General features: G+C 40.3%; 3 protein-coding genes, 1 long non-coding RNA gene and 1 other non-coding gene across 11 annotated transcripts in view; 2 read left to right on the top strand and 3 right to left on the bottom strand.

Moving 5' to 3' along the window:
• Window positions 1-11496, bottom strand: part of syt16 (synaptotagmin XVI) — a 47658-nt gene extending 36162 nt beyond the window's left edge. For 5 of the 6 annotated variants that reach the window (XM_025900978.1, XM_019349149.2, XM_025900980.1 and 2 more), the window contains exon 1: window positions 11364-11496. In XM_025900978.1, the coding sequence (XP_025756763.1) occupies window positions 11364-11376 (13 nt within the window). In that variant the 5' untranslated portion in view covers window positions 11377-11496. Of the gene's footprint in view, window positions 1-7753; window positions 7893-11363 lie in introns of those variants that run through there. The other variant, XM_005455932.4, reaches the window with a different exon arrangement.
• Window positions 11497-12784: 1288 nt separating this feature from the next.
• On the bottom strand, window positions 12785-16638 carry snapc1b (small nuclear RNA activating complex, polypeptide 1b). The gene is made up of 10 exons (XM_003451198.5): window positions 16286-16638; window positions 15724-15880; window positions 15436-15576; window positions 15140-15244; window positions 14647-14805; window positions 14470-14523; window positions 14254-14316; window positions 14042-14171; window positions 13209-13280; window positions 12785-13109 (listed from the first exon to the last, which is right to left on the bottom strand). Exons 1-10 carry the CDS (start codon window positions 16414-16416, stop codon window positions 13072-13074), a joined length of 1050 nt encoding a protein of 349 aa, XP_003451246.1. The 5' UTR covers window positions 16417-16638; the 3' UTR covers window positions 12785-13071.
• A 413-nt stretch (window positions 16639-17051) lies between these two features.
• Window positions 17052-21046, top strand: yipf6 (Yip1 domain family, member 6). The gene is made up of 2 exons (XM_003451176.5): window positions 17052-17995; window positions 18760-21046. Exons 1-2 carry the CDS (start codon window positions 17657-17659, stop codon window positions 19099-19101), a joined length of 681 nt encoding a protein of 226 aa, XP_003451224.1. The 5' UTR covers window positions 17052-17656; the 3' UTR covers window positions 19102-21046.
• Window positions 21047-23954: 2908 nt separating this feature from the next.
• LOC106098681 (uncharacterized) lies at window positions 23955-25031 on the bottom strand. 2 transcript variants are annotated; one of them, XR_001224953.3, is made up of 3 exons: window positions 24723-25031; window positions 24573-24618; window positions 23955-24425 (listed from the first exon to the last, which is right to left on the bottom strand). It is a non-coding gene; the product is annotated as an uncharacterized LOC106098681 (long non-coding RNA). The 2 variants fall into 2 exon arrangements; XR_003215326.1 differs by lacking the exon at window positions 24573-24618.
• Window positions 25032-25059: 28 nt separating this feature from the next.
• Window positions 25060-25146, top strand: trnay-gua (transfer RNA tyrosine (anticodon GUA)). Its single transcript is given in 2 exon segments — window positions 25060-25096; window positions 25111-25146. It is a non-coding gene; the product is annotated as a tRNA-Tyr (tRNA).
• The last annotated feature ends 651 nt before the right edge of the window (window positions 25147-25797 follow it).

Below are 25797 nucleotides of genomic sequence, written 5' to 3'. Positions count from 1 at the left end.
TAATGTTCGGCCAGTAAATCCACAGCTGGATCTTGGTTCACGTAAACAACACTAGAGAAAGCCAAACCTTCTTTCATTTGGTTCCTCTTGAACTGCACACTGAGACATGACAATGTGGAGAAGACATCTGTGTACCACCAGTGATTTTGTGTTGGAGCAAAATTACTGAACTTATCCTCCACACTTAAAAGCATAAAAGGGAATTATGTATTAATTCTTGATTTGTGTTCAGAAGGAAGTTTCCTAGTTTGTACAATGCAGGGCTTCACAACATGATTCAGTCTCTCAAGGTTGAGAGACTGAAGGATAATTAAAGGGTTATTTCAGTGAAGTTGCCTACTGTAACCATTGTAACAAGGAAAAACAAAACTGCACTTTTTTCCTTTTTCTTTTTCAAAGAAGAAATGCTGCTGTCACCAGTGCCTCACAGTCTCTGCAGACAGGCCACCAGCTTTCTACATGTTCAGCTTCTGTTCACTCCCACAGAGAGAGAAGTGTGCAAGTGTGCATGACAGATGCAGCACGGGAACACTCCTGCTCTGGCTATAACGCTGTCCAAATTTCACTTTGGAAGACATCACCGCCACCTACTCACTCTCCACTTACAGGCTTGTGATGACATCGACCGAGAGAGCGCACCTCACTGCACTATCAGTCTTACATTACTTTAAACGGGAGAGGCTGGCTAATGTATATTTATAATATACATGTTATGGTAACAGAATTCAAATTCCTTTCAATGAAAGAATACAAATATGATTGTATTGATTACCCCCTAAAAGTAACAAAATCCTAATAAATTAATTCCCAAGAGATGCAGAAGTGAACACAGTGTGACAGTAAATGTTTGGATGGTGTGTTCGGGTGTGGCTGTAAATTGGAGTTTCCCTCTCAGCTGCTCTGACAGTCAGACACTGAGCTCAGTGTTGGAAACTCAGAGCCTCCCACTGTCTACATGCAGATGGACAGGAAGAAACCCTTGGTCAAAGTCTGCCCGCACACCTGCCACACACACACACACACACACACACACACGCACACACACATACACACACACACACGCGCGCACATGTGTGCCAGTCAACAAGGCAGAATTTCAAACATAAAAATACTTGCATGAGAAAATAATCTAAAATAATCTCTGTGAAAGATGATTTACTTTATTGAACTAAGAGCTAAAAACAGTCTGTTGACCATTCAAACCTATAAAAGGCAAGACCTCATTTTATTTATTTATTTTTTTATACAAGCTGATCTTAGCGAGATATCAGATCAGAGTAATGAGACGGAGAAATCGAAAAATTCCCAATCGCTAATCTGCGGCAGACCTCTGTTGTGAAAGACTGTTTGTGCATCAGTGCATGCTAAATCTTTATCCGCTGATTAATATGCAGCTGCTGACTTTTCCAGCCTCGCCTTTGAAGTGAGTAGCTCCAGAGGAGAGAAGAGAGCACTTTGATCTGAGCGTTCGAATAGAAAGTTAAAAAAAAGAAGTCACACAGCAGCAGCGGCAGCGAATGCCACGTTGTTACCACTCATTAACGGGGATATGAGTGGTCTTGAAGAGGAAAAACATGCTGCTTTGTAGTTTTTCCTTTCTTCTTCTTCTTCTTTTAGCCATGAATAAAGCATAAGGAGTACATGCTGTCTCTCTCAGTTCATTCTAAGGTCACTCATTAATGTGGGTAATTAGTTTCAAGACTTGCGGCCTCTTTGTGTGTCTCCTTATCCTCTGTCTACAGATTAATACTTTAACACACAGCTGAATGCTCTCTTCTCACTGTAATGAAGGCAGACGCCCGAGGAATACAGGATGATTATTTCTCTGTCTGGAATTGAGCAACACCATGCACAATCTAATTATGAAAACCAGTTTTATTCCATTCAGTATCCCAGTAGGGCTACATTTATCATCATTTTTTTCCTGCCTGTTCTTTCATTATTCTATAAAAACCACAAAACACCTCTAAAAGTAATGTTTTGTCCAGTCAATTTATTAAGCACAACTAGATACTGGATGGCTCAGTTCTTTGAATAAAGGTTGCTCAGTGGAACATACGCTAACTCCCGTAACGTCTGGCTCACGGAGAGTGCTCAATCGGCCTGAGAGCTGTGCAAAAAGACTGCCGTTAGGAAACACCGCACACACATACACAACAATTTATAAATGAAAACAAAGTTGTAACAGAAATTTCATCACAAATTTTAAACTGTCTTGTGCACTACCTGTTCCTCAAAAAAGTAATCACATTACATGTATATGAACATCGAGGGCGAGACACTGAACTGTGGTTCAACACCCTGACAAAAAGCAATCAGCCTCCAGCACCAACCACGAGGAGCCTAAGAAACACAGAAACATCAGCACAGCATGTTTTCATTGTCAAACACACTGACCACAAGGTAAAGAGTATGCACGCACACACACGCACACACACACACACCTGAAAATCATAGTTTCCTTGGAAACAGTCCATTGGCTCTATTATGGTATAATGAATGTGTTTTTTCCCACCCACATGTAAGAAGGTCTCATGTTACCATGGTGCCGTCTGTCTGTCCTGATTGGCTGGGAGGACAAGAACATCTCGGGGTTGAGATGAAGAGATGATGAAGAAAAAAAAACAAGTCAAAAGTGGTTTCATTTGGAGCGGAGCTCCAAGAAAGACAGTCAAACAGCCAGGGCTCTGGGTTCGCTCTCCCGCTCGCTGCTCTATGAATATGCAGAACTGAGCCAGGTGCTAATGCTCTATTCATGCAACCCTCAGGTCCCAAATGTGGTTCCTGTGAACTCGAATGAGGAGCACAAACACACTCACCATAAGGTATTGAGCAAATCTGAGCATTTTTAACTGCAAGAAGAAGGAGAATAATAAATTTCCCTCATGAATACTTTGTAGAGACAAACTTGATGAGCTAAAGCTTCACTGAAATATTCTGCCGTAGCTGTTTTGAGCTGAAGCAAACCTAAATGATGGTAACAGCATCACCGAGCTTTACCACTTTATGACATCTTTTTTTGAAAAGAGAAATATTTTCAAGTAAAGCCAGTTTTCTTTTAGTTTGTCCGATTTAAAGATTCAAAGAATTATTCAATGAATTATTAACCATATGCAGCTCTTCAGCAGCTATCTGAAACATACTAAAAAAAATCAAAAGCCAAAACAAAGCCATATTTACAGGGAAGCTGCCATGTGCGCTGAGCCAGTCTATCCCTGTGAGGTGAATGACCGTTACAACAAAACTTCTAAAACGAGCTGGTCTCGGTTAGATGTGTCAGTGAGGAAAAGCTCAGGTAACATTTTCCACAGAGTGTGGCTCACTAGCTTGTCTTATTTTAAAGAACAGGAGCTGTATGGAGCTGGTTAAAGCATTAACTTTAATCAAAGATATCCCTCAACAGCATGTATTTTTGCCAGACTGAGGAATAACTTGATTATATTGTGATGTACTGTGAAATTTTCTTTTGAATATGACTTCCTGTGAAGTATTCTAAGCCTTAAATGTCATAGCAACAAAACTATTAATGCTTCATGCATTGCTGGGAAACCAGGATTTACAATACTAGTGCTGAGCTCCCATCTGCTGGTAAAAGGCTGCATTACCACGGCAACACCAGAGGACTCTGCTGCTACACCGGAGGCCCGGGAATCTCTATAGAGCCTATGACGTAAACTACATAAGTGGCCAACATTGTTGCCGGCGTTTATGCTGGTGCATTATGTGTTAATTAAAATATGGTTGTGTCCCGGTGTTTTATATGTGCTGCCAGCTCTGATAGAAACAAATGAAATCTGGGGACTTTTTTTCCCTCCTGAGTGCCCACTCTTTGTTGTGGTAAGTTTATTTTTGTTGCCGGAGGGAAAAGACATTTTTCACCACGTTTGTGCATTCCCTCACGTCCACTCCAGTAGTTTCAGGAATTTCACACAAGGAATTTGCTGACATTTGTGAATCTTTAAATTAGGGGTGTCACACATAAGATCGGCTGGAACTGAAAATATCAAGAAAGGGCAGATTTTTTACTTTTAACTATATTTTCATAAGTTTTAAGGCTTTTTATGTTGATAAAGAACGAACTGAATGCCATTCATACTACACCAAGGTAATTCAGTAACAGATAAACAACTACATGACTCAAGTTGCTATTTTTTCACTACTGACTATCGGTACTTGCTTTTTTGAGATTAAGTAATTTTGCATTATTGTGAACGTCAAACTGAATGATTAGCTACATTTCTCAGTGTAAAACCCTTACCACACGGTTAAAATCAATAAGGATGACTTTCAATCCCAAATACTTTATGGTTTTATACCACTGCTGGTTAAATATTATGAGTGCAAAATTCAAGCACAAATGCTGATTATTTTAATGCTTATGATTTTAGGAGTTAGAAGTAAATGCATGTTCCAAATACAGATCATAAGTGGTATATTAAAAGCATGTTAATAGAAGTGAAAATATTGATAGAATCTCTGAATAATAACATAATTTCCAACTACATCTTCAACTTTACAACATAAAAAACAGCAGTGCTCGCATTATCTGTTCAATTGTGCACCAACACTAATTTACACAGAGCCTTTGCCACCTTGCTCCTACTCCCATACGTAACCAGTGTTGGGTAAGTTACTTTAAATTAGTAACTTAGTTACATTACTAGTTACTTCTATCAAAAGTAACTCAGTTACTTCAAGTTACTCGTTACTTTCAAAGTAACTAGTTACTAGGGAAAGTAACTGGTTTTACTCAGAATTCTCTTGTTAATGTGTTGCTTCCGTAACTGGATACCCAGCCAGACTGCCAGTCTTCTAGCTTGCTTACTTGCCACAAGTGCACTGTGCCACCTACCAATAGAAAGGAAAAAATAATGTGCATATTTCCACGAGAGAAATCCCACGCCTGGACCGTCGTTGACCGCCGTCATGATTCTAGCCTACGTCACAGCGTCATGTATGCTTTTTACATCCAACACGAAAACTGCAGTCGTGGTGCTTTCGATTGTACTCAGAACTCGGAAATTCTGCCTTCCGAATAAGAAGATGTAGGTAACACCAGACTGCAGATGAGCTGCATCCAGGGCTGGACTGGGAAAAAAAATCGGCCCTGGCGTTTTGACTAGAGACCGGCCCACCATTATAGGAAAAATCATACAGCCTTTGAATGAAAACAAACGCTGTTGTGACAGTGATGTACACTGTTCTGATGGTATATATGCATCAATCTATCAATCGTTTGTTGTAAGATTCAGATAATTATGTTTTAAAAGCGAGACATTTTAAATGAGAATAAGAAAGAGAAGTATTTCTTTGTGCCCCCCTTTCCCTGTTAATGCCCTACCTGCTCCCCTAGCAACACTTTGCTAGACCCGCCCCTGCACAGTTACGTCAGCTACGTAAAAAAGGATCCTGGTGTTATTTGTCTCTCAGAAACAGTTCATAACTTCAACTCATTCATGTCACCTAAAAGGTAAACCTGTTTCTCCATCACCTGTTCAGCTCTGATGATTCAGTAAGGACATCTCCTGGTTTCATCTTCATGTTTCCCTCTCAACAGATAACCAAACCGATATAATGACCAGCAGCTTTTACAGCTGTGGCTCCAGCAAACATCAGCTGATACTAGAAATTAATATTAAATAAATTCGAACAACAGCTTATCAAGCTTAAACGTGCTGCTCTTGTTTAACGCGACCTCCGCTGGTTTCCTCTTTCTGGCGCAAAGTGGGCGATAAACAAACAAGAGAGAAAAGCCGATCAGCTGATCATTGATCAGTTTCATGATTGAAGTAGAAACAGGAGAGGGGGGGGGGAGAATGAGAGAAGAAGAGGCAGCTGACAGCGTAAGCACAGAATAACTCCAGCTTTGTGTCTTTTTCATTCTACCTGAAGTCCGGGACAAACTGTGTTCCTTTTCACCTCAATACAAAACGCGTAATATTTTCTCTGAATGCGGGACGATTCCGTTTTTTACGGGACGGTTGGCAACTCTACTAACTAACCTTATGAATAAAGTTCAACATCAGTAACATCATAGCACCCACCCAGATGTATAGAAACTCCGTCATGCTAGCTAGTACACAGTGCGAAAAAGTCAGCATAACGAAAATAAACTCCACCTAAACTTGGTTTATATCTGACCCAGATAGACTGCAGGTCATAACTTCTTACCTGAAGTTCAGTTCACCGCCTCGGGTCTCTGCTCCTCCTGCCTCCCCTTTCCCTCATCCACCTGCTGGCCTCCACCACTTGCTAATGTTACTGAATCTGTGGAAGCTCCGCGATAGCCACCGCAAGAAGTAACGAATAACGAGCCTATCTAAATCCCAGTAACGAGTAACGCGTTCCTGATTTTGGCATAATAACTAGTTACCGTGCTCGTTACCACAATAATAACGTAGTTACTGTCACGCGTTACTTAATAACGCGTTAGTCCCTACACTGCTGGTAACTACATGTACAAGTAAGCAATGAGAGCTTAAATCACTCTGCTATTACCACACATAAATATTTCTCTTTTCTTATTTGAAAAACAGCTTTAGAATATTTTATATCATGTACAACAAAAAATAAAATGAAATTTCCAAAGTTCCTTGTTGCAAAGTCTATCGAACTACAAAACAATGACACTAACAAACCACTAAGAAAAGCAACACTATTTAAAGGTTACACAAGACAAGCATCAAAGAAATAAATAGAAGATAAATAAAAAGAGGCAGAAAGTGGCCAGCAGAGGGCCCAGAGCAACAGCAGTGGTTCAGCACCTGCCGAGTGTTTTTCACGCTAACTTGTGCTTCCTGACCTGCTCTCTCCTCATGTGAACCTGAAATAATTGCCACTCTGTCCTCACTGAAGATATTCAAACCCCTAAAATGCACCTTGAGGAACCCAGGAGCATTCTGGAGGAGCTCCTACACAGTAGATCAGTACATCGCTGGTAGCAGACACTACAGAACCAAGAACTGCTTATTTGGCCTGTTCATCCATTACATCCTTTCAATTCAATTCAATTCAAATTTATTTATTACAACAACAGTCGCCTCAAGGCGCTTTATATTAGAAGGTAGACTGTACAATAATACATACAGAGAAAAACCCAACAATCATATGACCCCCTATGAGCAAGCACTTTGGCGACAGTGGGAAGGAAAAACTCCCTTTTAACAGGAAGGAACCTCCGGCACAACCAGGCTCAGGGAGGGGCGGGGCCATCTGCTGCCACCAGCTGGAGAAAGTCTCACATGCTGGGAGAAGGTAAGGTCTGAGAAAGAGATGTGAGTAAAGCATGAGGAGATGGGGTGAGGATAAGCTAAAGAAGCTTGTCTCTCCCCGTCCACCTCACACCAGCTAAAAACCAACCTGGATTCATTTGGTCTGTTTCACTGTGCTGACAAAACTTTCTGTGTTTTGTTTCAGCCCCATTATAATACTATATTGTGTTTGGTTTACTTTCATTTATCCTGAAGTAAATTACTGTCCTGATTTAACATAACTTGTAGTTGATTAGTACGTTTCAGCTTGAGAATGTTTGGACTCCTTGATTTGTGTTCCTATCTAAGATCATTTCTAGTTTTAACTTAGTTAGAAGATATAGTGGTTATAATTTGACCAAAACAAGTAATATCTCAGGGTAAAACAAGCTTTGGAGTCTTTGTAACGTTCACCAACCGTAATACCGAGTTTAAATCCCTAATAAACAGAATACATCAAAGGAAAATGTTGAGAATTTAAAGCTCTCCAACTTTTAACCTACTTTCTTTTGCTGGCGGCGGAGTTTCAGTGATTCCTCCTTCTCTGGCCATGCTGTTTCTCCTCTTCCTCACTTCCTTCTACTCTTTTAATTTTAATCTTCTCTACAATTTAACCAGTGAAGAACTTGACTGCTTCACTCCCTCCTTCATCCCTCAGTCCTCCTGCTCCTGTAAATGCAACCGGATCCCTCAGTCTGAGCTGCTTTGTGCCCAGTGTGAGCCATCAATCAGCACAGCCTTCCTGTCTCCCAGTGGGCGAGGCAGATGTGTCTTCCTGAATACCACCAAGGCACAACAACGAGGAGGAAGGCTGAGAAAGTGAATACGCTACTGGACTACAGAGCTCACAACCACTCCTTTGTAATATTTGGTTTTAAATTTAGAATCAGGAATGTGAGTGAGGATGAGAAGCTTAGTTGTTTAACACAACTTTTAAGTTCAATAACAGCATTTAATATGCCCCCCCCCCCCCCAACACAGGCATTGTGACTGAACTTGCAATAACAACTTTTGGCCACCTGGGGCAGCACAAACAGCAGTTGATGTAGAATATTTAGTGTTTGGATTTTCTTTATTAATAATTAGGACTTCCATTAGTTTCTGCCTTGGCAACATCTTCCCAGGGTTTGCTATTATCCTTTGTAAGTAAACAGTATAATCAAAACAATGTCATTAAATTAGGCAACATAATTCATATATTACTAAATTATTAATTATGCTGTTGATGACTTGGCACATTTAAAATGGATTAACTGATAATGCAAGAGAGGTCCATGATGCAGTGTAGATGTTATTAAAAAATGTTTTTTGAAGTGGCCAAAGAAGTACGCTCTGGTATCAGACACAAGTATTATAAGACATATAAAAACAAAGCTTTTTCCTTTTTGCTACATGGAGCACAAACTGTAGAGATGCATTAATCTACCTTACTGATACTCGCGCTAACGCTAAACAGCATGACGCACAGGTTAACCAGGCTTTGAGCTCAGTGTTAAACTGGACAGGTGCTGCTAGCCCTCAGATGCAGCAGGACGCATGTCAGCAATTAAAAATAGTCCAGGATTCATCCATTATTCATTGTTAATGTGGGCATCAGTCGTAGGTTTTAGCCATTCGAGCTGCAGCAAGCAAACAAGCGCCAATAAATCATCCACACACACTACCTGCTCAGCAGCAGAGACAGCTAAAGACAGACTACTGAACACAGAGGAACACTGCGCTCATCATAGGGTGATAAGCCCCCCAAACAAAGTTAAACCAGAGAGAATAGTGGACCTAAATTTTCTGTTTGCCGGACAGCCAAAGAAGAACTCTTGTGCCCCCTTGTGGACACCTTTGACTGTGGCCGATACCTTCTGTAGCTTCAGTTTACTTTCTACTAATATCTACCCTTACGAGAAATGTTTAGTGACTTCAAAAAGCCTGTAAGGCAAAGCAACAGCGACTGACTATGTGGGTCTGCTTTCTAGTAGGGTACTATACTATAACTCCACCATTAGGCCTTTATTCTCAAAAAAAGGGGGAAAAATGGGTTTCAAGGCAGTTTAAATGTCCTCATACTGTTAATCTCACACACACACACACAAACACACAGCAGCAGCAGCAACATTAGATAGTACTCAGAGCCCTCCTCCACAGCGGGGAGGAGAGAGCCATGAATAAGACATTGAAGCAGTCTGTAACTAGGCCACAATAACCAGAAACAGCCTCTCGTGCATGGCTAACTGCTTCCTACTGTTTTGCGGAGCATGCTGAGCATTGCTTTGATGCTGTTCTGAATCTTGTCTTAGCATCACTGACAGGTTAAGATTCTCTGTAAACATCCAGTATAAGCTATATCAAAAAGTCTCTGGCTCAGCTGCTGTTCCACACATCTATTGATTTTTTTTGATTCCCAATCATTCTTGACTTACAGATGAGTTTCTCATTTTCAGTAACATATTTTTCATTCTCACAGTCACAGCTGACACAGTAAACTGTATGTGAAAGGTTTTTTGGCAGCTCATGTAGGACAACTTCCAGTTTAAGCAGAAATAAGCTCATTCATTGGTCAGTCTCTCATCTGGGATGGGTTTTAATACAACGGCTACTCACATCAGCATCACCAGGCTAAAAAAAAGACACTAAGTCTTAACATTACAACCTGCCTGTGGTCTCTCACACATACCACACTTGCATGTATTTAAGCAACTGTCTGGTCTCCTTCTGTCAAAGTAAGCGTCCTCTAAATCTTGACAGAAGGACTGTTTTTAGTAGTCAAGCCTCCTGACAAATATGAAATAGAGCTAACAATACCTATTGCAAATGTGGCCTGAGCATGAGGAAGCACACTTATGCTTTGCAATGTCCTCCTGCATGCATCAGTGCCCATGATTTTTTTGTTTTGTATAAGTAAATCGACTGCACACTAAAACATATTAAATAAAATTTTATCAGTAAACTAAATTCTACAACAAAAATAACAACACTTTGCCTGTCACCTAACATGTCCATTGGGCCTTACTGCTGCAGGATATTTCAGCCTCCAACCCCCGACTCCCAGTGAAAACGTTACGCCCAGATGAACAGAATCTGCTTTTTGGAGCTGCATCTGAAGTCTCATGATTTAACCGACCTGCACATAAGCCTTTATTCTTCTTTACCCTAACATGGCTTGCATTTTTGTTGCATTTCACCAACATCTATTTCCTCAAAATTAATTTTTATTATTAACAATAGTGACAGCAAAATATTTCTGCATACAAAGGGCTACAGTTTTAAAGTCGTTGAAGAGCAGGCCTCTCATGTTGTGTCATATGTACACCTGTTGAGTTACTCTCTATTTGAATGAATAAATAAATGTATGAATATGCCATGTTGTAGTTCTGTAGTTCTAATACTCTGCTTGAAAGACACAGGGTAACTCGACAGTTCAACTTGAACTTGCAAACTATTTCTATGCAACAGTTTACATTAAAATGAAAGATAGTAAAATATGGCACGTGTTTCTGGCTTTCATTTATGAAACAAAACGAGGTCTCTGTGTCTGTTTCTGACCTACTTCTCTCGCTACCTGACAAACCATCATTGTCTCCACCACCTGCGCCGCCTGACTGACAGAACAGCCTAAAGGGAGGCTCTGCTTTTGGGAAACCCATTGGCAGAAGAAAGGGAAACCCCGTGTAACATCCAGCACATCCCGCTACATTTTATCAAGGTCCTTACAGATATATATTGCAATATCTCTCATATTATATGCTCTTCATGTGCAATTAGCTATTATGCCCAACTGTGCGAGCAAAACAGGCGTCCTTGAAGTGGCCATGATGAGGCAACTATTAACTGTCCGGAGTATCACAAATTTGCTGTAAGCCCCAGCAGAACGAATGACATAATTAATTAAATTCGCTTAAATGATGACTGAAAAAGGTTCTTAAAGAGCAACAGTCTCGCTCCATATGAAAAATATCTGTAGCAAATCAAAGGAATTGATAAATTGGCCTTCATGTACTGGCGCTCCCAGTCAGTCAAAATAAACCAGGAGGGGAGCCTGAAAACAGCAGAGACAGGGAGAAAAAAAGCAAACCAAAAACATTAGACGCAGTCACACGGTGAGGAGGTGGGTATACTTACTGTCAGAGGCCATGGCTGAGGCTGTTTCCCTTCAGACTACGAGCAGAATCAGATGTATCATCGGAGGAGAGGGGGCAGCAAGCATCCCCGCCGCTCCTCATCCTCCAGACCCGCAGATCTGCAGTCACACAGCGGTGAGCGGTGAGGCGTTCACTGACTGTGGGACATTTCAACAATTTAAATATTCTATTATTTTTTTTTACAACTCAATATTTTGTGATCTGCAAATTAAAAATGTCCCGGTTATTATTATTTTTTGGGGGGGGCAAATAGGTGTAAGTTATAATGACTTAACAATATTGTTTCACACATACAGTCAGTACTATGTAAAAGTCTTGTGCAAACACATCAAAATGCAGAGTTTGTACAGTTCTAATAAGGTTGAAAGTCAATATTTAGTGTTACAATTTTTAATCTTCAACACAGCCTGAGCTTCCTTATGCAAGCTTTCTTGGAATTTCTTTAAATAGTCTTCAGGAACAGTTCTCCAGGCTTCTTCAGAGACATTCTAAAGACGTGTGAAGGCAAAATTCTACTTTATTCTCACATTTAGATGAAGTGGTTACAAATTCACTGTAGAACTTTGCATAGCCTTTTATTTCTTAGGTGAAGGATGCATGTGTCAATATGCTCTGCTTAGTTTGCTTAACCATGTTATCTGCTGACTGTATGAAACTCCCAGGGAGGCAAGTGCCGGGTGCTTCCTGGAGCATAGTGTGAACGCGCTCTGCCCAGCAACAGCACAGGTAGACAAGAAACTATTGTAACTCAAACGATACAGAGAGTTGTGTGTGAAAAGGGAGCTGCAACGTCTCAAGAGCAGAGCTCTCCTGACTGTGTAACTGTGATGGTCGATGTCTGTTTTGCTCTCCTGCATGCAGTAATTAAAAAGCTTGACCACAGCTGACTTCATTGCAGACTTTCCACCACAGCTTTCTTGGATGTTTGCTGCCTAATGGTGAGGTCTGGGCTCTCATTTTGTCAAAATGTATAGTTCAAGCATATAAAAGTCATATTAAAAAAATCTGTCATAGATTAAGTAATGGACTAATTGATAAATAATTTATTAATTACTAAAAATGTCAAAAAATGAAAACAAAGTGTTAAATAGTACATTTACAGTTCTAAAGCTGCTAAACGTAAGCCAGTTATTAACATAGCAACAACTAGCTTAGGCTAAAATTGAATTTACAAACATCCCTCCAGCTGTTTTTATCAGTTTTAAAGAATTCAAGGACTAACATCTTGGCATTTTCCCAAAAATTATAAGCACTGCGAGGAAAAACAAATCAAGCAAAAAGAAGATAATGAATTACAAGAGACACATTTGAGGTTATTCTAAACAGCAAGATAGGCTACTGAAAACCAGATGTCCACATTTTCAAACACATGGAATGTTACACAAGAAAGATTCAGACAACTGTAACTGTAAAAAATGAGTTTTTATATAAAACATGAAAATGCTTCAGCAGATGGTGTTTCCTTCAGAGAGAAAGTTACATAGCGATAAGCTTTACTATGAACAATGTTTCCAATAATTTACTGTAACTGTAATTTAACCACCAATGAACTGATTAAAAAATAATTTAAAAACATGTATATAAAAAAAAAAAAGGTAAAGATGTCAACATGATTTATTATAATAGCAAAGCACATATCAGACTTCAGTGAATGCTCTGAACAGCAGCTCCAGTGTTGTGCAGTTTCTTCAGGACCACTTGAACTTTTTGTACTGTTTCGGTTTATCTGCAAGAAAAACAACATAAAGAACACAAGCCAGCCAATGAAAAGACAGCAGGGGCCAGTGAGCAAACACATGAAATATAAAAGAGCCTAATCACGCACCATCACGAGCAGACTCGAGCTGTGCAAGCCGACTGATCTTAGTGGTTGTCATGGCTTCCGTCCACAAGTCACCTGAGAAGTACAAAGGATTCATTCATAAAGAGTTTCCATGTAGTAAAATTCTGGAATTTCTCTGTCACTGATGGAAACATTTTAATAATCAGCAGGTGAAAATTATAAAGCATAGTATACATGTGCAGTGATTAGTCTAACTGAGGTGCTTTATAGATTAAATACAGCCTGTTTCTGCGTGTTTTTTTAGCACTTTAGTGTCACTGTTTAATTTTACCGGTGCCTCGGAAGACTTAATTACATCCACAATGAAAGTGATCCACAGCAACGTGGTGACCAGGGACCACAGAAAGTGAACAGTCGTCAGAAACTTCAAAGACGTGCAACAAGGAAATGGATTTCAGTACGGAGGCAGCTTCACTGTAGATAATATATAGAGCTTATAATGCTAAAAAATGTGTGCTGTAATTACTAATTTCTTTTAACATTTATGCTGTTGTTACATCACTTGACTATGAATTTCTGCAGTGGGATTATTGCAACTGCTGGACAAGTTAAAGGTAAATAAATTGCCCAAAAAGAACAGAAGGGGAATAGCAATAATAGGCTTTTATTTATTTGTTAAAATATGGAATCGTAAAGCATGCTAATAATTTCCTACAACTTACTGAAGGGTTTTATTTAGAAAATCTAATGCAAACTTAGTCCTTCCTGTTTGTCAATATCATGGCCAAGGCCTGGGATCGCACATAAAGCAGGAACGGGTGTGAAATGTTTAAGATCAGGAAATGTTGTATTTTTAGTGGTTACAGGAAGATTACCTGAAATATGGAGATTCTCACTGGTTCTGGCTTTGAGCGACGGCTTGGTTATTCTGGAGCGACCTAACGTGGGGGCCTCGTTACTGGTGAAATCCACTTCCACCTGGCGATGACGCCTTGACTTGGAGACCTGAGGGAAAAAACATATATAAAATAATAAATTGTCACAATAAATATAAAAATCAGTAAAGACTGTATCCACTGACACAAACCTCTGCTGCTTGTCCGTACGCCTTCGATTTGATGGAAGCAAGGAGCCCTGCCCTTTTGGAGCACTGGGGACACACACAAAGACAGCAGATCAACAGAGGCGTCTCTGGAGAAAGTTACAGCATCTTTGGAAAACTCCAACAGCTTTCTGACTTCCTGTTATTCATCACCTAAACCTGCAAGAGACATGAGGTAAGACACTGAAGTGGCTATCTCACCTCCTGCTGGGATGATGGTCCCTCACTGCTGTCCTCTTCTTCATCCACACTGTCCTGTCAGGACAAAACATGACACAGCATCACATCAGATGTGGAGAAAAAAAACCCACAAAAAGTGAAGCTACAACATGGTAAAATAAACTGTAACAACAGGAGATATGTTCTCCGTTTTCAGACCTTCCTTTTCTGCCAATTGTAGAAGTCGACCACAGTGCTGCGAAGCTGAGGGACGAGGTTTTTACGGATCAGGCTGACGGACGGATCTTGCTGTGCTGATGTCAGAGAGAGGGTGGATGCCTTCAGATTCTCATAGTGCTGGTGAACGTTGTCCATTTCCTGCAAGACAACAGAGATACCTGTTTGCGATGTTGTGTCGTTGATGTCTACTCCCTTTTTCACACACCAATAAACAAGCCTTTAGAAGTGAGGCGTTTAGTCTGCTTGCAGTATTTTTATTTTGAAATCTGAAAGGATGCTCCATGTCATTCCTGTGTTCACTTTCCTGCCCTCCTATGCAGCTAAAATCACTTTGTGTTGAGTATTTTTAATGTCACAGAGAGAACAGGATGCTTCTGCAGAGAAATGCAGCCTGAAATGTGATGCAGCTTGACTGCTGTGTAGCTACATCTGGTGGGGTTTGGGTAGTAGGGGGAAGGAAGGGTCGACTTACTTCCAGCAGCTCGATGTTAACCAGCTCTTGTGGACGGGACACTCGCTCCATGAAATTCTCATGCATTGGCGACCTTTCCACCTTCCTCTTCTTATTGTAGGTGAGCTGGGGGAAGGAAAGAAGATATATCTACTCTAACTAGTGATGTAATGTTTCTAGCCTTGGATGGACTACAATTCCTGTCAGCCAAGAGCAGAATTCTGAGGGTGCTGTGGGCACAATATCATGGAAGCTGAAAATAAAATAAAACAGATCCACCTTAAAATATATTTAAAATATTTAAACAGGAAACTAACCAGAGAGGGTGTGGCGGTGAAGTGGAAAGCTTTACAGAACATGAGCTGCTGGAGTATGTAGACCACATCGAAGTGCTGAGCCTCTATAGCATCTTTCTCAAATGTCTTCACGTCCACCCAGTCCTTCAGTGCCAGACGGATCTGCAGCCAGAGACACAATTCAATTCAATTTTATTTATATAGCGCCAAATCACAACAAAAGTCGCCTCAAGGCGCTTCATAACAAGAGCTTGATTTCATGTTTGCTGATCACTTTAAAGAGAAAGTACATGTGCTGTCAGTCCTGACCTGCTCAGAGGGTGACGCATTCTGGCACTGATACAAGCTGTACAGGAGGTAAAGTCCTCCTACTCGGATCTGGAAGCTGAAGGGTGGCAGGAAGAAGACAGAGGCCACGTCCAGTATCAGACGACTGAATTTTCGCTTCTCGTGATTCACAGTGCCACTGCGGCGAGAGAAACATACAACACCGAGTAAGGATTTAACCAGTAAGGGGTCTAAGAGCTCAGTGGTGCTGCTGCTGGTGTGATACATGATCTCCAGTTTAATTTTTTAAATGTAATTTATTCTGTTGTTTCCTGTGTGTTTATCCATGTTTTCACCATTGAGATTATTTGTTCATGGCCCTTTCACCTTATTGTATACTTTGCTTTCCTGGAAATTAAGTGTGTCTATAAATTGGACACTTGAGTGTGAAATGTTTGCCTTTTAATAATAAAGATAATAAGGGTGACATGAAGTTAAAGAAAAGATTTCTCATTCTGACACACAAAAACCTCAAAAGAATTTGGATAAGAAGACTCAAACCCTGTGATGGAAAACACAGGGATGTTTTGAGTAGAAAACCTACTAGAAAATCTGTGAGAACTTCATCTCTCTCCATATTCTGGCGAAAATCTCGAAGCGGACGGACTGTGTTCGCTGGAAGCGCTTCAGGAGCTGCTCGCAGTCTGCTTTCACCTGTTTCCCGCAGAAATCCATCGTCCTGATGCCTCCACACACGAGTCAACGTGAAAACACAACGCCACAGAGCTTACGTCGTGGACATCATCGACTTTTATTTTTATTTACGTTTATTTTCAAACTTCTGCAGCGAGAAAATGTCTTTTAGTTAGCGAGACCGAAATATAAACACAAGATTCAACAACCGTCGACCACTTAATACGTCACCAGTGCTCGACGGCTGACGACACCTTCACTGACCGTCTTGAAAAATGGAGGTCACATTTTTTTTAAAGAACTTTATTTATGAACCTCGCTACAGACAAAAAGGCACCAACAATGGTTATTCAAGAAACTAATATACACAAAGTATAGCATTAAAAAGGAAAGAAAAAAGATTAACAAACAGTGAAACGTGAAAAATAGACACAAAATGTGAAAAAATGACAAATCCTGGACTGTATCTGGAAAAGGTGGGGTCATCTTAAAATTTAATTTAATTTATTCAATAGAGAAACTATTGCTGAATAGAGCAAACCGTGTTTTTTGCAAGTTTTTGACTCTTAATCGGGAGTTTATATTTGTTCAGTCATTTGTTACATGGTTTAGCTTTAAAATATCCACATTTATGAATAAAATATCTCCCTAATAACAACACAGTACTGATAACAGACTCCAAATTTAGATTTGCAATACATATCCATAAATTTAATTACAGTGACTGCTAAATGTGGTAACCGAATCCCTCTGGACTGTAGCCAGCTACACGTGTCATTCCAGTTTGCCCCCCGACTCACAATGGAAAAACAAATGATCCAGACTTTCAATATCATTTTCACAGATTATACACGTGCTCCCATCTAGATTACATTTTCATTTTAGGAATTTATTGATTCGGTACATCTCATTTACGACTTTGGACTTTACTTCTTTTACTTTAGGATGAATGGGAAGTAAATATATCTGTTCTTCGTATAAACTTAATTTCCTCACTCTCGAATTCTTTCATAACATAGTTTTTTGTTAAACGATAGCTGGTGGAACTGACGCAGGTGAACCTGAACGTACCACACGGATATCCAGCGTCTGCCGGAAGTAAACAATCCTCAGCTGACGTGGAGCATACGCCGTCAGACTAAGTCACAGAACAGGATTTAAACTCACCAGTAACAGCTGCTCTGTCTGCTTTTTCTTTCTTTTAAAGAAGTTTACTGAAGTTTTCTGACTAATCTCCCAGAAGCTTTGACGACGTTTTCAGAAAGCTTCTCGGCGAGGTAAGATGGCGGCATCGGAGGAGGCCAGCAGACCGTTCGCCGGGCTGTCAGACGTTTCCATCTCGGAGGACATCCCGGTGGAAGGGGACATCTCGGTGCCCGTCGGCCCCTCCAGGAGAGATGATGAATTCTCCACTCTGGACGAACCGGTTAAGGACACAATCATGAGGGACCTGCGGGCGGTGGGGAACAAGTTCATCCACGTCCTCTACCCGAAGCGGAGCTCGGCTCTGCTGCGGGACTGGGACCTGTGGGGCCCGCTGCTGCTTTGCGTGACGCTGGCTCTGCTGCTGCAGGGCGGTGCGGCCGACCACGAGGACCAGGGAGGACCGCAGTTCGCTGAGGTAAGAGGGTTCATCATCTCTGGATCCAACAGTTCAAACTTTACTGCGTATCCCTTCATGAATTAATGAGCCGTTTCAACCACATTTATAAAGTTATTAGTGAATTCTGCTCATTACTACTAATATCGAACAGTAACATACACTGTGTTTTATGAAAATTCTTAAAAGTATTATTAGCTAAATGTAAATCGTACATTATTCATGACAGGATTACAGATCGAGCCCTCTGCACACTAGCGAGAGAGTCTGAGAGGAGGTGAATCACAGTGTCCGTGTGTCAGGGACTAAAATGAAGAGAGAACACATATATAAAAGGCGAAAAGTGGCGGTGTTTTTCCTATTATGTGTAAGATTGTGCCAAAAGTGCAATAGCTTAGAGCAGGGGAGTCAAACATAAGGCTCAGGGTCCAAAATTGGTCCAGCAAAGACTCCAGTCCAGCCCACTGGACGTCTTTGGAAAATGTGAATTGAATTAGCAAAAGAATTCTACTTTATAATTACAGGAAAGTCTGGGCATTGAGCTCCAGAATTTGTTTCTGTAATTTTAAACCTTTATTTCTTACAATTTAGGCCCAAAGAGTTGTTGCATTCATTTACCACAGCACCATTTCTTTACTATGTAGAACAGCTGAGACACACTGTTCAAATTGCACCACTTTATCTTTACATTGAGATATCTCAGGGATTAAATGTGCAGTTTTTCTGTATTTTAAGTAAATGCCTCTGCTGATTCCCTGCTAACAAAAATATATTGTTCTTCCCAGGTCTTCGTCATCGTGTGGTTTGGCTCCATCATCATCACCCTCAACTCCAAGCTGCTGGGTGGCACCATCTCTTTCTTTCAGAGCCTGTGCGTGTTGGGATATTGCATCATGCCTCTTACAGTGGCCATGGTTGTGTGTAGGATTGTCCTGCTCGTGAGCTCTGGGGGTATCATATTCGCAGTGCGGCTGGTGGTGGTCATGGCCTCCTTCGGCTGGTCGACTTTTGCGTCCACAGCCTTCCTCGCCGACAGCCAGCCTCCCAACCGCAAGGCACTGGTGGTGTACCCGGTGTTCCTCTTCTACTTTGTGATTGCGTGGATGGTCTTGACATACTCACCATGACAGTAGGCGAAGGTTTTCTTGGAACGTCCACAACCGTAGACGGATACCAGAATCTGCCTTTGAACAAAGATGAATAACTACTGAACTGACTGTGCAATTCTGAAACAGCATTTAGACATGACGGACAACAAATTTAGGACTCTTTCAGGAGTAGTGGGGAATGTTGGGCTGCAGAGTGGAAAAGCTGATGAATATGTTCTTATTTTTCCAGTTTGTCTCGCTGATGTGTTTATGTTGTGTAAAAAGAAAAAACGTGTATGTGGAAATACTTCATGAATGTTTGGACTACCAGGGCTACAATGGTTATTTTTCTTTCTCTCTTGATCTCTCTGGGTGTGATCGAAATCTCCTGTCTTAAAAACATGGACGGCACACATTTTCACACTAAATTCCTTTTTAACAACGTTTAGCTGATCTGATTACGCAGCTTGACTAATTCCTTCATGAAGTCTTCTTTTATTTTATTTTTGTATTTTGTTGGGTTTTGTCTCAGTGGACAGTGAAGAGGTGACATGGATGATTACAGGTAGACTGGTTTGAGCTTTTTGTGTGTTTTTTCCATCAATGTTTTCTCTTTGAAACCGTGCAAAGCAAACCATAAAAATGGCAGATCCAGCTTTATTACTGACAGTTACAGTGAGTTAAGGATACAGTTATTTAACAGTTGAGTAAAAGTGATAGACAGTGGTTTATCAGCTATAAATAAAGACAACTACATGATAAAATCTCTGCCCACGTCTTAGATTTTTTAGTAGTAAGCAGGTATTTCCTGTGAAACAGGCATGATGATAAGTGTGGAAGACCATGTATGCCAATAGAAAAGAAGCTGTTGTAAACTTAAGTGAAATAATAAAGTAATTAATTTACTTGACTCAATTAATTCAAATAAAAAGTGTTAAGAGAGAAAAATATAACCAATTAAAATGTAGAGCATCATAATTTCATCCAATTTTTCTTAAAATATGTTTTTAATCAGATTTTATCTCTTGAATAAAAATAGTAAATTCAAACTCATCAGGAAAACAAGCTTAAAAACAACTGTTTAACTGAATTATTATTTTTTTTAATTTTCTGTGTGATGTTTCAGTCAACATCTGAATGTCACTTTTAAATCATAATTTAGATATTTTATTTTGTACTCTGGATTTAAAATTTAAAATAGACATTAAGTCAGGTCACAGGGGCAGAAGTCTAAGGAGAGATGACAAGCTCACTCTCTTCCCAACCATCTGCCAGCTCTTACGATGGGATTCTTCAGCATTCCTTCATTAGCTGAGAGATTTGCTCTACAGCGTGTTGTGTGTCTGTCCTGGGGTATCCTCCTGGTTGGACGTACCATACCTCACCTAGTCAGATCCTTAAACCCCCTCACCTGGCTCATTTTGATATGGCGGAGCAGTGGCTCTACTCTGAACCCCAGGCCTCACTCACCCAACCTTGAAATGAGATGAAGAATAAAAAATAACACGTTAAAAAAAAGAATAATAGGCTAAACCTTTTCCAAGTTACATTTTTTAATCTAAATGATGTGATAAAGAGACAAATGTAAAAGAAGAAGTTAGAAGTTGTACATTAATGTTATTTTGGGGGAGTTTTAATTCTTCAGTTGGACTGTTTGATCTTAGAATTTGGATTTTGTTTTTTAAAGGTAAAAACAAAAAGAATATGAATAAAGGAATTAACTTAAAGGTTGAGCTAATAGCAAAAATAAGAAAGTTGGTAGGTTGGTATTTGGGTTGGTTTGGTCAGCTGGGATCAAGTAAGTCACATCTGTGGGAGAACTAGCAGTGAAAGAGAAGAGAGAATTTAGGAGATTTTATTAGTTTTACACACCTGACCAGCTGCTTCTTCATTCATAAGCGTTGTGTTGGAGTATATTGATGATGGGTCATAAATGGAACATTTAAGACCACAATGCACTGCAGCTGTATTTTTTGGGTTTGAACAGGCATTCTGGGGAATGTAGGAAATTAGTAACTGAAACTAAGTTCATAAGAAACAAAATAATAATTGTGTCTTTAAATTTATATAAACACAATCTCACCCTTTTAATTTATGTGACCAGTCAGTAGACGAAGGACTGTCCTTTAGGACTGTGGGTTCATTTTTTCTCGTTAATTATTATGTTTAAGTTTAAATCAATAAAATAAATTAAAAAAAACAACTGTTTAACTGAGCTGATGTCAGTTAATGTTTCACAATGAACCTTTTTTGAAAAGTACCATTACCTTGTGCTTTCATATGTTTTTACTATACGGACAAAAAAAGACTTCCTACGTCAGGTGTCTACACACGTTTTTCATCACAACGAAAGGAAAAATAACTGGTTTTACAAACATATGCAGGCAACTTATGACAGTAAGAGAGCACACACACTGCATATGTTGGTCTATATTGGTATTAGTGACATAGACTGATTAAAAGAGACACAAAATTAAAAAAAAAAAACCCAACACATTTTGTATCTCTCCGTGGTCATTTTATTTCCATCTAGCTGCATAAAGATATGAAACACTGGTAAGAAAACTATGTCAAGGCTGCTCTGCACTGACTACTCCTCATCTCCATTCCCCCAAATTCTCAGAGAAACAGAAAAAAAGACATGATAATTTTATTTGGAAAAAATAAGCACCAAGATGACAACAAACTGGGGAATTGAAAGGAGATTTAAGTTGCCAAAAGACGCTGTGTTGAAAAGCTGACAGCAGGTTTCTTGAGTAATGACCCTGCATCAGTGTGGAAAAGCCTGCAGGACTACAGGAAACCATCCCCCTCCAGCCAAGAACTTTAGAACATGTTCTAATGCACTTTTGAAAGGGACACATTCCTGCCCTTATCCACACACTACCCCACCTCAGGTCAGAATACGCCTCTGTTAAACTTGATTTAGACTTCTACAGGAAACGTATGTCCTCACTTTCGACATAACCAAAAACTCCTCTAACCCCACATCGCAACCTTTCATGCCATTTTAGTCATTTCAGGCTGCATTGACCCGACATGTAGCTACATTTCTCTGGAGGTGCACTTCAGGTTACATGGAAGGTTACATCATAGGGTTAAAAGAAGTTTCCAGTTATGGTGCAAGGTATGGCGTAGATTTCCCACTGAAGCATAAACCAAGCATTACCCTTCCTCCTGAAACTCAGCCTGCATACATAACAAGTGAAGTAGACGTGAGCTGGCTCTTCCAGTGACACAAAATCAGGAAAGCATCATGCCCAGAGAGAGTTTTGCCATTTCATTTTAAAGTATCTTGTAACAAAAGGGTGTTACAGACCCAGTACAATACACACACACACATACACACATGCAGCCTGTGTTTGCAGGGAAGTGATGGTTTATTTTTCAGTGTGATTACACCACAAAAACTTGCTCATGACAGCTTTCCAGTTGTGGCGCCCCTACTGAAATAGGGAGAGCACGATTAGCAAATAGTTCCCAGCTGCCCTGCCAGCCTCCCTGTCACCACCCGTCCTCTGCAGCAGAGCCACAGACCTCACCCCTCCACATCTGTGTTGACCTGCTGGCTTCTATCGACATTTTTCAACCCTGTCAAACGCCATCATGCTTTCAAAGGTCCACCTAAATTCCAGTCCCCAAAAAACACTCCATCATAGCATTATCACTACAGGCTTGTATCACTGACATTTGTAGTCATGCAGGCCTATGAACATCTGACGCTGACCCATCTGAGGAGCATCACAGGACACCACCTGGATCGACCGGTATTTGGTTAGCGGGCAAACAGATGGGGGATTTATGATTCTGTGTTAAATGAAGCATGTAGGTACACTGTAACCAGCCTGCTGTTGATTTCTCCTGTGCATTTCAAGATACTTTTTCACCAGTTTTTTAATTTATCAGTGAGCGAATAACAATCATCACCTCAGTATAATAATATTCATAGCCTTAATATAAGGACTTGTAATCAGCAAGTAGAGGGAGTTTAATGAAACCATCGCTACTGACCTGAGAGAAAGTGCACCTGCAAAAATTTGAGGGACGAATGTTGCTTGCAAAGAAAATAAAAGTGAGCCCAAGGGAGAGTGGGAGTCCAGGAGGGAGCTTTGAATTGATTAAATGAATGTTTGTGATGCCAATACATGAATTCTGAACTTATGAATATGGTGGAAACAAACTAGGGAGAAAGTTGTGATGTGAATGTGCTTTTATTATTAAGGACATGTTACATGTAAAATAGGGACAACATTTTATTAATTTGTAAACAAAAATAACATCTTTTCCACAGTACTGTTCCTCATCTGCAGTACTGTGGGCTCCAAATGATGTTTGCTACCAAAGCAAACAGGCTGCAAGTGACTAAATACAAAAAAATAAATAGAATGTATCCATATACATCGAGTCACAGGCTGAAAGGCTTCTGATATATGGGGTTGTGATGATGATGAGGAGGAGGAAGGACGCTGTTTCTTATAACAGCAGTATATTCAGAATTTAGCCTCTTTCTGCATCTCCTGCTTTACCTTGTAAAACCTCTGAATGACTGTTGATGATGACCCTCTCTTCTCCTGTGGTATCATTAAATATGGATGGCACTCTCAGACATCCTGCAATAATTTCATACTGTTCTGATGAGAGTGGGGCAATGTCAGTGTGTAAGTCTGCCAAAGCTACTTTTGCACATCCCCTGAGGTCATGAACACGTCGGCGCATTATGCTATGTGCTGTTCTAGCATGTATCCACCTCTTGAATTAGCTTCAGTGCTAGCTGGCCCATTGCTCCAGCACTTGTGTTAGCCTCCTCTATAAAATTAGCCAACAAAAAGTGATTATTTCCAGTGTCATTGCAGCAGCAACCTAAACAACATGGTGTCGTTTAGAATATTACAATAAAATATGTAAAGTGATGTTTCCAGTGGAAGCATCACTTTACAGTGGGCTCTTGAAATAGCCCACTGTCTTCCTACAGTTTGCCCAGATGTCAAACAACACAATTATAAGGTCAGGAACATTTTTTAATGTGTCAATTTAAAGTTTGCGCCACACAATTTGTGCCACGCACATCAGTCACAAGGCAATTAAAAGTGTGTGTAATGCCCCCTTCTGACACAAGTGCTGATTTTGTTTTTGCTAAATTTTCAGCAGCATGTGCTGCAGGGAAAACAGAATGCAAAGAGCTGCTTGCGTGTATAAAATGACATGTCACAGCTAGGTACGCATAGTGTTGATAGGGGTCCACATATCTGATGAACTAACTGCAGATGCCTTCGACACAATGAGTTTGGCTTTCTCTTTGGATATGTGTGTCCTCCACCATAGCTTTCAGAGAAAATGGGGAAGATCCACGTCATTCTTCTCCCCTGATGAGGAAAGAAAAAGGCAATATTCAATTACAGATGTCCCTAATTAAGTCACATTTTAAACATAAATTAATGGTGTCTAATACAAACGAACGGTGCAATTTTATGTTTGTATACAGTCTTATCACTGCATCCTAAACGGCTTACCTGGATTTTTGAATCCAAGTTCTTTAGAACACAACAGACACTTCGCCTTTTAATATACCGGAAATTAGAAGAAAGAACACGGGATCCGCTGTGTTCTTTATACTTTATTACTTAGTTTAATTACTAATAAATGACCTTATTAAGCAATACCTTATCAGGAGAGATCAGTTCAAAATCTCCCCAGAGAGGGGAAAATCTCCGCTGGTTTCATCACACAAAAAAGATGCTCGAATATATTGCCAAGAAAAGCGCGATAAATCCACAACATGAGAAGGATTTGAATCGCACGCCAAACCTGAGAACCACTTCCTCAATCAGTCACGTGGTCATCACCACACACCTCAAACGTGCTTCACAAAACTGGAGGAAAAAGGAAACATCATTAGCTAAAGACGAGCAGTCAGGTGAAAGCCGACGTTCATTAGCCAAACCACACGCATGGACTAAACCCATCAGCCTGTCCTGTGTGACGGGCTGACACAACGCGCCTTCGATAGCTCAGTTGGTAGAGCGGAGGACTGTAGAGGCATCAGCTGAAATCCTTAGGTCGCTGGTTCAAATCCGGCTCGAAGGACATACTTTTACACTAAATTGTCGAGAAGGCTCTCAGTCATCGTAGTCTAAGGAACTTTGAAAGAAAAGCGTCTGTACTTCTTTAAGTTTCCTTCAGGCGTTTCACTTCTCATCTGAGAAGCTTCTTATGTTCTAAGAGCAACTGTTGGAGACTCCCAGATTTTAAGCCCTATGGGAGTGTCCCACTAGACACTGAATTATATGATGTGAAAAAGTTGGAAGTCTGTTCGAAGTTCAAACATTAGCTCTACTTCATTGACTGTACTGACCTGAAGCATGTTTGCTTCTAATAATTGTTTACAACTAGAGAGTCATCGGGCCTGCCAGGTCACTAACTAATAACTGTTACTGCACTTATTGTGACTATTATGCTGGACTCTTCTTCAGCTTCTGTGCAGATCAGACTATTAAAGATCTGCAAATAGCAACATGTTTCTGCCTCTCTCCACACTTTTAAGGAGAGCAACACAAAAATAAATAGAAGCATACACTTCGAGAACCCATTAACGCCAGATTTAACACAGAATTACCGAGAGGACTGTAAATATTCTCATAGTATTCTCGGCTGACGCTCACAAACTGTAAACCAGCTGTTCCAGTGGGTTGTTTTTTTTTTTGTTTTTTTTTATTTCAAATGTTCAGGTTTCAAATC

The sequence above is a fragment of the Oreochromis niloticus genome, linkage group LG19 (genome assembly GCF_001858045.2).
Source record: "Oreochromis niloticus isolate F11D_XX linkage group LG19, O_niloticus_UMD_NMBU, whole genome shotgun sequence".
Taxonomy (NCBI): domain Eukaryota; kingdom Metazoa; phylum Chordata; class Actinopteri; order Cichliformes; family Cichlidae; genus Oreochromis; species Oreochromis niloticus.
This window is presented reverse-complemented; position numbering and strand designations above follow the sequence as displayed.

Coding starts and splice junctions, on each gene's coding strand:
- snapc1b (XM_003451198.5), bottom strand. CDS start 16,416: ATGGATTTCTGCGGGAAACAGGTGAAAGCAGACTGCGAGCAGCTCCTG. Junction 14,317..14,469: donor GACCATCATCCCAGCAGGAG/GTGAGATAGCCA, acceptor GTGTGTCCCCAG/TGCTCCAAAAGGGCAGGGCT. Junction 13,281..14,041: donor TGAGAATCTCCATATTTCAG/GTAATCTTCCTG, acceptor TGTACTTCTCAG/GTGACTTGTGGACGGAAGCC.
- yipf6 (XM_003451176.5), top strand. CDS start 17,657: ATGGCGGCATCGGAGGAGGCCAGCAGACCGTTCGCCGGGCTGTCAGAC. Junction 17,996..18,759: donor GAGGACCGCAGTTCGCTGAG/GTAAGAGGGTTC, acceptor TGTTCTTCCCAG/GTCTTCGTCATCGTGTGGTT.